Source organism: Verticillium dahliae, genomic scaffold, assembly GCF_000150675.1.
Source record: "Verticillium dahliae VdLs.17 supercont1.5 genomic scaffold, whole genome shotgun sequence".
Lineage (NCBI taxonomy): Eukaryota > Fungi > Ascomycota > Sordariomycetes > Glomerellales > Plectosphaerellaceae > Verticillium > Verticillium dahliae.
In genome coordinates, this window is record NW_009276938.1 from 1,012,620 (window position 1) to 1,023,710 (window position 11,091).

At 58.0% G+C, this 11,091-nt stretch overlaps 4 protein-coding genes across 4 annotated transcripts; 1 reads left to right on the forward strand and 3 right to left on the reverse strand.

Annotated features, from left to right (window-relative positions):
* Positions 1 to 895: 895 nt before the first annotated feature.
* On the forward strand, positions 896 to 2,891 carry VDAG_03293 (C6 zinc finger domain-containing protein; the record flags this gene model as incomplete). Its single annotated transcript, XM_009657158.1, has 3 exons — positions 896 to 1,802; positions 1,863 to 2,710; positions 2,810 to 2,891. The coding sequence occupies exons 1-3, from the start codon at positions 1,197 to 1,199 to the stop codon at positions 2,889 to 2,891; spliced, it is 1,536 nt and encodes a 511-aa protein (XP_009655453.1). The 5' UTR covers positions 896 to 1,196.
* A 1,385-nt stretch (positions 2,892 to 4,276) lies between these two features.
* Positions 4,277 to 6,466, reverse strand: VDAG_03294 (RNA exonuclease; the record flags this gene model as incomplete). The annotated part of the gene is made up of 1 exon (XM_009657159.1): positions 4,277 to 6,466. One exon carries the CDS (start codon positions 6,464 to 6,466, stop codon positions 4,277 to 4,279), a length of 2,190 nt encoding a protein of 729 aa, XP_009655454.1.
* A 598-nt stretch (positions 6,467 to 7,064) lies between these two features.
* On the reverse strand, positions 7,065 to 8,846 carry VDAG_03295 (uncharacterized protein; the record flags this gene model as incomplete). The annotated part of the gene is made up of 3 exons (XM_009657160.1): positions 7,065 to 7,972; positions 8,021 to 8,201; positions 8,259 to 8,846. The coding sequence occupies 3 exons, from the start codon at positions 8,844 to 8,846 to the stop codon at positions 7,065 to 7,067; spliced, it is 1,677 nt and encodes a 558-aa protein (XP_009655455.1).
* Positions 8,847 to 9,311: 465 nt separating this feature from the next.
* VDAG_03296 (uncharacterized protein) lies at positions 9,312 to 10,866 on the reverse strand (the record flags this gene model as incomplete). Its single annotated transcript, XM_009657161.1, has 3 exons — positions 9,312 to 10,166; positions 10,221 to 10,652; positions 10,762 to 10,866. 3 exons carry the CDS (start codon positions 10,864 to 10,866, stop codon positions 9,312 to 9,314), a joined length of 1,392 nt encoding a protein of 463 aa, XP_009655456.1.
* Between the last annotated feature and the right edge of the window lie 225 nt (positions 10,867 to 11,091).

Here is an 11,091-nt window from a genome sequence, read left to right on the forward strand (position 1 = left end):
TCGCAACGTGCCAGGTGAGTTGACCGTTTTCCCGAGACGAACGGGTGCTTGGGTCCTTTGCTTAGGGGCGCGCCGGCGGCCTGGAGCTCGGGTGGAGTTTGATTGCTTCTTCGCATTCAACTTTGTATTGGCATACTCACACTGCACGTTGGGAATCGGTACTCGGTTGCGCACGCCTTGCCGCTGAACCGAGAGTCACACATGGGGACCGGGGGGCTGCAGCACCCAAGGTTACCTCGAGGAGTGGCACAGCATGTTGCCAGCCAAGCGTTCGGGATGTTGCTAGCCAAGTGTTTGGGCTCAATGTTGGATCTTGAAGGGGGGACAGGGCTGGCTGGCTGATGATGGCTGAATGCTGAGTTGTCTGCTAACTTCTGGTGGCTGCTCACGGACGATAAATCGAATACTAGCTTCCGGATGGACAGCAACCCGAAATGGCCACATGAGCCTTTCCTCTGTGCTACCTTTTTGCCTGAGAGGCAGCATATTGGTTGGTGACGGCACCGAGTACGCCGATGGAGAGTTTGCTTCATGTGGCGTGTTCTTGGAGGCGCCGAGGAAGAGGACGGATGGCGTCAAGATGCTCAATGCCAGGAAGCGGTTTAGAAATCGTGGTACGACATGCTCAAGTCAGCCCATCGAGCTGCGTTACTACACAGAGTTCAAGTGGACAGGACGGCCAAAAGCAACCCCAAGCTGGGTTCGGTTGGTGGGTGCTCAACGTTCGTTGGTCTCCTGGTTCGAACAGCAAGTCGGCTCCCCAGCGCCGTGGCTCCCACGGCCTTTATCCCTTTATCAACAGACTTGTCGCCATCAGTAGCAGCGGCGGGGATCCGGCACCGTCTGCGAATGATTGGCCTGGCCGCAGATGAGGGAGGCCCTGGATAGCCGATCTTCGGTCTCGACGGGGCATAGGCGGCGGACTTTCCGGCCTTGATGTTGCGGAGTTTCAGCCAAAGACGGTTATTTTGCGGACTTGTGTCGGCGGACTTTGGGCCCACCAATGCCGGTGCATCGAACGCTTCTGCGTCTTACCAATTGCTCGCTCAATCGACCCCGACCGCCCGGATGAAGGGCTTCTTTCACCTGACGCACTGCCTCAGCATCGAAGTCCATTTCACTGACCTTGCCGTCATATCCCAATCACTTGACTGCATAGCAGATTGCATAGCAGATTGCATAGCAGATCGGAAACAATGAGTGAGGCCACCACTACACCTCCACAGTCGCTGAGGCTGCGTGCCACAGACGACGCAACAGACAAGTCCCGCCAGAAAAGCTGCCACGCCTGCGTCCGCAGCAAACGCCGCTGCGACAAGCGGACTCCGCGCTGCACACGATGCGCCGAGAAGGGGTTCTCCTGTCTCTACGTCAACCTTCCGCCTGCAGCAAGCGCTCGTCAGCGCGCGGCGGCCCAACTGTCCGATGCTGCCATGCCGCCTGGCCTTGACAGCTCACCGACGGAGACGGAGACGGAGCTCGATGCCATGGGGATACAGTCCGATCATGACTACGACCTTGATCCCATGCCAGACTGCGCACCCGGCCCACAGGCCAATATGGACACATTACTTGACGATGTCAACATGCTGAGCGATGCTCCGCTATCTTTCGACTTGCCAAGTTTTGATTTCAACAACCTGATGAATTACATGACTGTCGATCAAGAAGGCGGCAGGATGCAACTATGGCACACGCAAGACGCTCCCAAGGCAACGACAGTCCGCCTCGCGACACCGCCGCCTTTGGACCGAACTCCTTACCATTCCGTCAGTATAGAAGGTGGCAAGCCACAATCCTGTGTATGTTCTCCGCTGTACCCCTACACTTAGGTGAATCACACGTTCGCTCATGGTTTTCAGTCAAATCTAAGTCCCTGGACCATACACGAGCCAGGTTCTCGCGTCGGCTTCGTGATTTCTAGTTTCAAAGATTTCCCCATCCTGCTCGCCCGCGAGCGCGAAACACCCTTCGTCCACCGCCACCTCTACCGCGCCCAAACCCCGCGCGCCATGCTGACCGCATACTCGGTCGCGACCGCATACGCTAACCGCACCGACGCCAACAAGGCCTGGGCCTTCCGCCTGCTGTGTGAGGCTGCTGACGAGCTGGTCGGGCGGCCGGGTCGGAGCCAGCCGAAGGACGAGGGAGCGCCGCAGGTGCCACAGCTGGAAATGACAGTGCCGGCCCAGTTTCTCACGCCAATGGATAAGTTGGCACGCACTCAAGCGCTTCTCATCTACCAGCAGATCCGCATGTTCGATGGCGATATTAGCCTACGCGCGCAGGCGGAGCACGACATGGGCGTGCTCGAGGACTGGCTCGGTGACCTCGAAAGGTACCGCGACAACCTCGCTGAGCAGTGGCTGCTCGAGGAGAGCACGCTCCGCGAGAGGCCGCCACGGTCTTGGGAACGGTGGATCTTTGCCGAGTGCGTGCGGCGGACTATCATGCTCGGCGCCGCGTTCATGGCCATTGTGAGCATGCTGAAGACGATAGGCACGGGCGAGCCGCCCGACCCGAGCCAGTTCGCGGCCGTGCACCGGTGGACGTCGTCCAAGTTTCTGTGGGAGGCCGACTCGCCCCTTAGCTTTATGACGGCGTGGCGCGAGAGGCGGCAGTACATTGTGCAGAACTTCTTCGTCGAGGAGCTGCCCAAGACGATGAAGGCTGCCGAGTTGGATAGCATGACCAGGCTTCTACTGACGTCGTGAGTCTCCATCCGCCCTGCCCTGTGTTGCCCCATTCTTTGGGCGAGATGGGGTTGGTTATTGGAACTGAAGTTTCTTGTGTACTAACTAATCTACAGGTTTATCGGCGTCGACGAGATGGAGCAGTGGATCAGCACCGGCGGTGTCTTCACCGAGAACATAGATCGCACAAGAATGTGAGACCGCGGGGCCAATGGTCCGGCGAGCGGATGTATTGATGGATGGACGAACAAACGAGGTCCAAACGACAAGGGTTGTCTACAGGTACATGTCTTGGAAGCGGGTGTTGGCTGGTCTCGTCTCGTTTTTTGGCTGTTGTTTTTCTTGTTTTTAGGTTTCGGGGACTGCGGTTCACACGTATCATGTCGTGTGTATTTGATGATTGATGCCTGACGTTCACTCTTCTTCCTTCTTTGCTGCCCCTGTCTGCCTGCCCTCCTGCTTGTCTGTCATCTGCTGCCTTGCGTGATCGGGGGTTGCTCAACCACGGGCATTTCGACTGCGAGACATGTTGATCTTCGGTTGGTCGGGAGGGTGTCTCTCGGGGACGGCTCGCGGAAGATGTTCCCTGAAACACACAAGTCGCGGATCCCGACGAAAAAGATCGGGCAGGCAAAGTGTCTCGGTAGTTGAGCGGCGTGAATGCGTGTGTGTGAGAGAGACAGAAACACACATTGATGGAGGTACCACATACACACAGTCTGTCTCTCTCTCCTTCTCTCTCGCGCGCGGGGTTTTGTTGGTTTACCGCCAGACCAACAACTGACCGCCGACGCGGGACGTTTCTCACATGTACATGAGATCAGTTCGACGATCATTCTGCTTCTCCCACACCCCTTCGGAGATGCCGCATTCGTGTGGTGCGCCTGGAACCACCCGTGCCATGTGCCGTGGTACTTTGCCGTTACTCCCTTGCCTTGCCTCGCCTTGTCTTGCCTCATTCTTCTCGGTGTTGGGGGAACAGATTGTTGGGGGCTTCGGTTGATTCCGCCTTCTTCCTCCGGGGCGAGATCTGCTGGTTGCGTTTTGCTGTCCTTGGGGTACTGGTCACATCAGGCGGGAAAGTCACCAGAAGGTCGAGGATGTCAAGGTATCTTCTGGGTTGGAAGTGCAGTCCAGGCGTGGATGAAAACAAGACGTGCTGCTGGGGAATGTGAAACGAAGCGGTACGAGTTTTTATTCAAGTACCATCGAGACGATTCTCTTGAGCCTGTCATCGCTCAATACTTCGGCTTGTCGCGTTCAACAGGAACATCGGACATCTGAGGGGCACGTCAACAGCCCAAGGCTGGACAATATACATAGTATTTGTATCACCGCGGAGGCAGATTCTTGGTCGTAATGTCATTGATTGATCATAACCACCCTCTGCTGCATGACGAGAGATACATGCTCAGCTATTCCATTCACCAAGAGCAAGAGAAAACCAACAGGCTAGCCAAGCCGGCTGAGCCCAAACCCAGGGTATCGTCGCAGAGATGGCCGGCCACCGACCCTCTTCCTCCTCTCACGCCTGTCGGACCAGGCTACGGCGATTTCTTTTCTTCACCCGCCGAGCCCTTAGATCACTTGACTGAGATGAAGCCCAGTCCTTCTCTCGCCCGCCTAACCGCCTTCTTGAGCGCTTGATCCTCTGCATCTGTCCACTTGACGCTCAACTGATCCCACTTCTTACCCGGGGTGTTGTATTCTTTGCGCCACTGTGCATGTACCGCCTGCATGCGCGCCATCTCGCGCGGATCGCCAGAGCCTGAATAAATCATGAAGGCCGTGCACTTGGGCAGAGCCGCGTGGATGCGCCCCAGCCTCTCCGTCAGGCGCGCAAGGCACCGCTCGAGGGGCGGCCTCCCATCGCCTGGCGCGGCTTCGGGCTCGACGTCGGGCGGCCCAGTGCCGCCATTCTCGCCGCGGTTGCGATTCCACCACCCCTGGTGCGCCTCGAGCTCGCGCATTCGTGCCCAGACAAAGTCGACGCCGCCGCCACGAATCTCGGCACCGTCGGGGTCGCCCTGGACGGCACGGATGACGCCCTCAGTGACCTCCTCGTCGGAACGGCAGCCGATCTGGTGAGTAGCGCCGGCGCCGGGACCCTTGGACGGATCGCCCCAGTCAACGGCGGCGCTTGTCTTGCCGCTGACGACACCACCCTGTGCTGCATCACCGCCCTGTGCCTTGTAGGATGTACCTGCCCGTGCGAGACGGCGGAAGAGATTCTCGCCTTGCGCATCGGAGCTGCCCCAGAGCTTGCCCTTTTCACACTTTTGGCGAGTCAGGTCGAGACAGGCGCGAGCATCCTCCACAGGGTTGTGGCCGTTGGCTCCGCCGCGCTGGATCTCACGGTTGAGGTACTTCTGTGTGAGCCACTTCAAGGAAGACTTGAGAGGCGGGCCGCGAGGGTGGGGGAAGATGAGGGACGTGTCGACGATGAATGGGTGAGAGAGGTGGAGAGCCTTGAGGTCAGACTCGAGTGAGTGTCCGATGAGAATGGTGCGCGGTGTAATGAGGTCGAGGAGCTTGTTCTGAATGTCGCGCAGTGTCGTGGTGACTGGCGCAAGCATGGCTTCGGTGATGCCAGAGAACTGGGTGACGTAGTTGGTAATGGGTTTGTCGGGCTTGACGAGCTCGTCCATAACGACCTCGCCAGACCAGGAGATGACGCTGATCCTGGTGAGGGAGTACTCGCTCTCGCCCGTCATGCACATTTCGCAGTCCAGAGCCAAGCATTCTCGGCCGGCTGTGACGCTGCCCTGTTCGACCTCTGCCTCGGGCACGTCAGCATCTTCGAGCTTGTCGACTCTCGTGACGACCCATCCGTCGGGTGCCTTGAACGCGGCGCGTCTGGCCTCATCGTCGATCAGGGCCGGATGAATAAGATGGCCGTTGGCCTCGAGCTCATCAACCGAGGCCAAGAATTCGGTGATGCGCGTTCGTTCGTTCTTCCAGCCGTTGGGCTCCTTGGCGGGCTTGACGCCCTTGTCCTTGGTCTTGGCAAGGGGCGCCGTCAGGAAGGTGCCCATGGGAGAGTGCAGCTTCATATGCTTATCGTCGCCGGGCGCCCTCACAGGCCACAGGTGGGGGAACATGTCGAGCCACGGCTGCAGGACGGGGGGGAGGTAGTCGGACTTGAGCAGGCGGGGGTAAAAGTCGTCGGGTGTCGTGATTGTCCGCTCCTCGTCCTTGGTGGAAGCCGAGTTGTATGTGCCAAAGTCCACCTTGCCGGTGAACATGGCTTCTTCGAGGCCGGGTATCATGAGGACGACAACCTTGCGGAACTGGGGTCGGTGTTGGACGGCAATCCATGTTGGCGCAGGGCCGTCGGCGAAGATGTAGAGGCAGAGGTCGCGTAGCTGGGAGACGTTGATCTTAGAAAACAGCTTGGCCGACGAGGCGAAAGCGATCGAAGGGTAGGAAGAAGAGCCTTCCTTGGGCACCTTCTTCAGTTTCTTGTTGGACCTTTCCACCTTTTGCCATCCACCGCCGTCTTGGTCCCCATCGTTGTCGTCGTGGGGCGCGGCGCGTTTGAGGCTGGCACCACTACTCGCGCTCTGATCAGAGCCAGAGCTCTCGCGGGCCAAAGTGGTTCCTTGCAACTTGCTGCTGGCTTCAGCCTCAGCCTCGGCGGCGGCGGCGGCTGCTTGGAGCTGGGCGATGCTGTCCGCGATACCGCCAGGGCTCAGAGCTGCTGTCGCAGCTTGAGCGGCAGCTTGTGCCTCGAGCTGGAGACGCTCAGCCTTTTGCTTTCTGTTCTTGCCCATGATGGCGGGGCGCGAAGTCGAGGGGAGACGGGGAGTCGCTAGAGCAGTGGCTGCCTCATGGGTGTTGAGGGCAAGGCCGGCGCAAGTGGTTGTTGCAGGTTGTAGGATGTTTGTTGGAGGCAAGCACGATGCGAATTGAGGTAAGGTAGGCACGGGCAATTTTTCTGCAGTGACGAAAGTGCAGGTACAACGGGGCGACAATGGGATGCGATTGCTTATTCTCGACCCAGATCCAGTTGGGGGCAGGTGGCAGGGGTGTGCGGCCTTCTAGCGCACTTCTTAGCGCCTTCCTTCTCACGCAACTTATCCAGAGCCTCAGGGCTGAGGCCGGCCTCTGATGCCCTCTTACAAGCCAGCCAGCTGACAAGCACTACGTGGATCTGAACCCTTGACTGTCCCAGCGTTTGACATTGAACTTGGCTTTGCTTCTCAGGCTCCTCCATGTCTGTCGCCAGAAGATGGAAACGAAGGGCAGCAGAAGATGCCTTGCAGAACTCGTGAGCGGCGGCCAGCCCACTCAACGCACACTGTCCATGTCACATCCCATCTTCTCTACTGCGAGAAGCACTCTCCTTCCCACGATGCACTTGTTCAAGGCTCAAAAATTACAGACGTTCTTGTCCTTGGCAAAGTCGACCGCCAGCACCGCCTTCCCCAGCTCTGCCAGCAATGCCATCGGCTTGACGACAGCGAAATCAAAGAATTGTGCCATCTGGCTGGGATCTGAAGCCCATGCCCTGATCATGCCGTTCTCACGGTCCCGTCCCGGGAGTTCCTCGATCTCTTGCAGCTGCTCCCGGTACAGGAGATAGAGCTCCCACTCCGGAGAGTGTCCCAGCGGTGCCCACTTGACGACGAGCACCAGCACCATCTGGCAAAGAGACATGAAGTCCACGTTGGACAGGGCGCTCGACTTGGCAGCCGGGAAATCGGTGTATTTCCCAACCTGTCGGGCAAACGAGGGAAGCGCGTCGCCCCCTGGTGGGATGCCCAGAAGAATATTGGCGACGCCCATTAGCCCCTGAACCCTCTGGACGTGGAAGGGCTCCACGTATTTGTAGGGGTCGCTCTCGACGGCAATCAGCGAGGCAACGGCCAGCGCGGCCTCGGGCTTGTCGACAGACTTGTAGTAGGTCAAGGCCTCTTGCAGGAAGTAGCTCGTCGGCTCGATAGCCCACCTGTCCGAGTCGCCATTCGTGGCCGAAGCGTATGAGTGGATGAGCTGGCGCCGCCTCTCGGGCAACGGGAAGTCTCTGGACGAGGGCAGAGTTCCGTAGACCCTTCGTTCCCGGCCGGCGGCCTGGGCGGTGCCTTGAAGATCTCCGTGAGTTTCGCGATACTTGTGTGGGGCTGGCACAACACTGAAACTGTTGAGCTTGATGGTTGAAGTAGGGGAGCGCGCGGCGAGCTGGTAGTTGTCGAGATCCTCCTTGCATCGCGTGCAGACGCATTGGAAGAAATACAGCTCAAGCGCCTTTCTCCTATGTTCAAGCGATTGAGTGCAGTCTGTCCTAGTAAGTTCATGTACAGCTAGGCTTCACGGGTAATACATACCAATATACGAAATCTCGATCTCCTCCCCCTCCTTGATATCTCTCAACGCGCGAAGAAACGCTCTCCGCCCACTGAACGCGACAATAGCATTCGGTACGCAAGAGTGGTTCACCATGGCCAAGGTCGTATCCAGAAAGAGCCCCTCTCCGGCTTCGCTCCTCGTAAACGCATTCGTCTTGATCTGCGCCTGTCAGCCAAAAGCACCTCCTCCGCCCACAAAACAAGAGAATAAACCTACCTTGCACAGCAGTTCGACGACCCTCCTCTCCGTCACCTCGACCGCCTTCCCCTTCCCCTTCGCCCCAGCAGCCACCCAGCCCCCCATGACCTTGGCCGGCACCTCCATGCCCGCCCACGCCTCCGCCCGCCCCTCGAACCTGTCCACATTGCCATCCAGCAGCGCCTCGACGGCCGCGAACTTCTCAGGCCACAGCAGCACCTGCATCGCCATCCGCACGTACGCCGGCACGGCGCCCTCGCCGCCCGCCGCCCGCAGCGCCGCGCACTCGCGCGCGTGCACGGACGACCAGTGGCTCTTCTGGCACGCGGCGTCGCAGTAGGCCGTCGCCTTGCAGGCCGTACAGCGGCGCGGCGTGGGCGGCGTCGCGAGGCAGCTGCTGCAGGTTGTGGTGCGGGCGGCCATGGGGGGCAGCGCGAGGGTTGCCGGCGCCGGCGACGGGAGGGGGGAGGAGGACGGCGCGGGAGTGGCAGGGCGCGCGGCTGGGGAGGGGAAGACGGCGATGAGGGCGCCTGGGGTGAGGGCGCGGGCTGCGTGCAGGGCGCGATGTTTAGAGGGTGATGTGCGGATTTGGTAGGCGGGGTCCATCTTGGGCGGGAGTCGCTGCCGATGCCGCGGGGCGTGAGCTGTTTGACTGGGATGATTCAAGAGGGAAGCTGTGCGGGTAGGCGGTGGCTTTTGTGGCACTATTTGCTGAATCTGACAGAGCGTGGTCGTCAGATTATGGCGTTCAGACTCTCGTTGGCTGTTAGTGGGATGGTGGATGAAGTTGTGATTTTTGGTGGAGGGGTATTTCGGTTGTTTCCAGGGGCGAAACAAAATCCGCGGTGGCTACGGACGGCCCCCCACTGAGCGTCGATCATCACGTTAAATTCAACGACCTTTCACATCGAAGTAGCACACCGATCATAGGATCATCTTTATTTCTCACCTGCCTCGAGGGAAGGCCATGTTCTCCCTGGCCTCTCGCCAGCAGCGACCCATCATACGCCGAATCCCCGCTTTGCCATTACCAAGTGTTCCTGAAAGTGAGGCGACGCAAGGAACGACCTCTTAATCCAAGAGGTTATCTGGCACAGGGCTACTGGAAACAGCAGCCTGCCTGCGTGGTTCACAGTTGTCGTTGCTTGCATTCTCCGCAATATCGATCAGATTTGTGTCCCCAATGGTGACAGGTACAGCCCTTGGGCGAGCAGCCTGGTTCGCTTGACCAAGCTTCTCGAGGCCAGCGTAGTTGCAGTCGAATACTGCCTGGTCCTCGGTGCATAAGTCGATCAGGTGTACATCCGACTTGGAATTGTTCTTGTTCGCTTGACCTAGCGTCTCGAGGCCAGCATAGTTGCAGTCGAATGCTGCCTGGTCCTCGGTGCATACGTCAATCAGGTGTACATCCGACTTGGCAGTGTTCTTGTTCGCTTCGACAGCCTGCTTAACGTGGTTGTACGAGACGCCGGCCCCTGGCCAGTGAAAGCGGGCGACGTCCTTGCCGTTCATGAGATCGTTGAGAGCACCTTGAAGTTGCTCCTCGGGCGTCCGCTTCGGCTCCCACCTCTTCTTTCTCTTCGCCGTCTGGTTCTTGAATCCGTGATGCTTCTGCTTGGAGCGGCTGATGTTGAGATCTCCCGTTTTGTCAGCAAGCTGACTGACAGTGTCAAGTTGTTCTGACAGAGCACCGACAGAGGCATCCATGATCGTTGTTGAGGAGCCTGCGCCATCTGGGTGAATGTCCTCAAGCCAGTTGGTTGTGGCGGTATTCGGGGCATCATCCTGATCAAAGTCGATAAGTGAGCCATTTTGGCTCTTGTGATAGAAGCTAGCAGCGACCTTGGATGGTACGCTCGTGGTCACATCAGCACTGGACTTGAACTTGAGAAGCTCGGCTGTGCGCTCCTGCTGCACCTGTTTCACCTGAAAGGCTGTTAGGGTTCAACAGTTGTCGTTCTTGCTTGCAACAATACGTACGGTGTCCTCGATGATAATGCGGAGCGTCTCCTGAGCCAGCTGCAATTTCTTTTCCTCGTGAGCACCCAGGTAGATGGTTGTGCCCTCGAGGTTGGATGAGATGTCGCAGCCAGTTCTTTTCCGGAACTGGTCCGAGCCTTCATACCGGCTCCAGCCGCGAGTCTCCATGATCTTGGCCAAGTTGATCGGGTAGTCCATTACGGCAAGGTCGCGATTGATCGCGCGGAACGGCATAACAGCGAAGGAGTCTGGATACCGAAGATGATCATACTCTGTAAAGTCAATCTTCTCTTGGTCTTTGACAAACTTTTCAGGCTTTGATCTATTGTCCTCCACAAGCTTGAGGACAATGGACACGACAAGATCCATATTCTTCTTGTAAGCAATAATCTTGAAGCAGCTGCTCTCAGGATCGAAAAGGATCTCTACCAACTGTGGACGAATTTGGTATGAGTGACTGATACATCTTGGAGACGCTGGGTTTGCGCAGAGCGCGAGATCAAGAGGTCATCGGCAATGGGTAGCTTGGGACGTGACTTACGCCGAGAGGACGCTTCGTGACCTTGACTTCCTCAATGATGCTGGCCGCCGTGGAGGGCAAGGGTACAGGATTCATCATGACTGAACCTTCCGATAAGGTCGTCATTGCGGCGGGGACGATGATCAAACACTTGAGAATTTGATTTCGCGATAATGAGTGATTCGTCGAGACTGTTTCGTAGCGAGGTCCACCGAATCCCCTTCCTCGTGTTTCTTCACACCAAACAGTGGTAGGAATGAAGCTGGTGGGAATGACCGGACCTGTTTTTGTTGAGATGCGGAGTGGAAAAATCCGCAAACGCGTTGATAACTGGCATGTGATCTTGGTGAG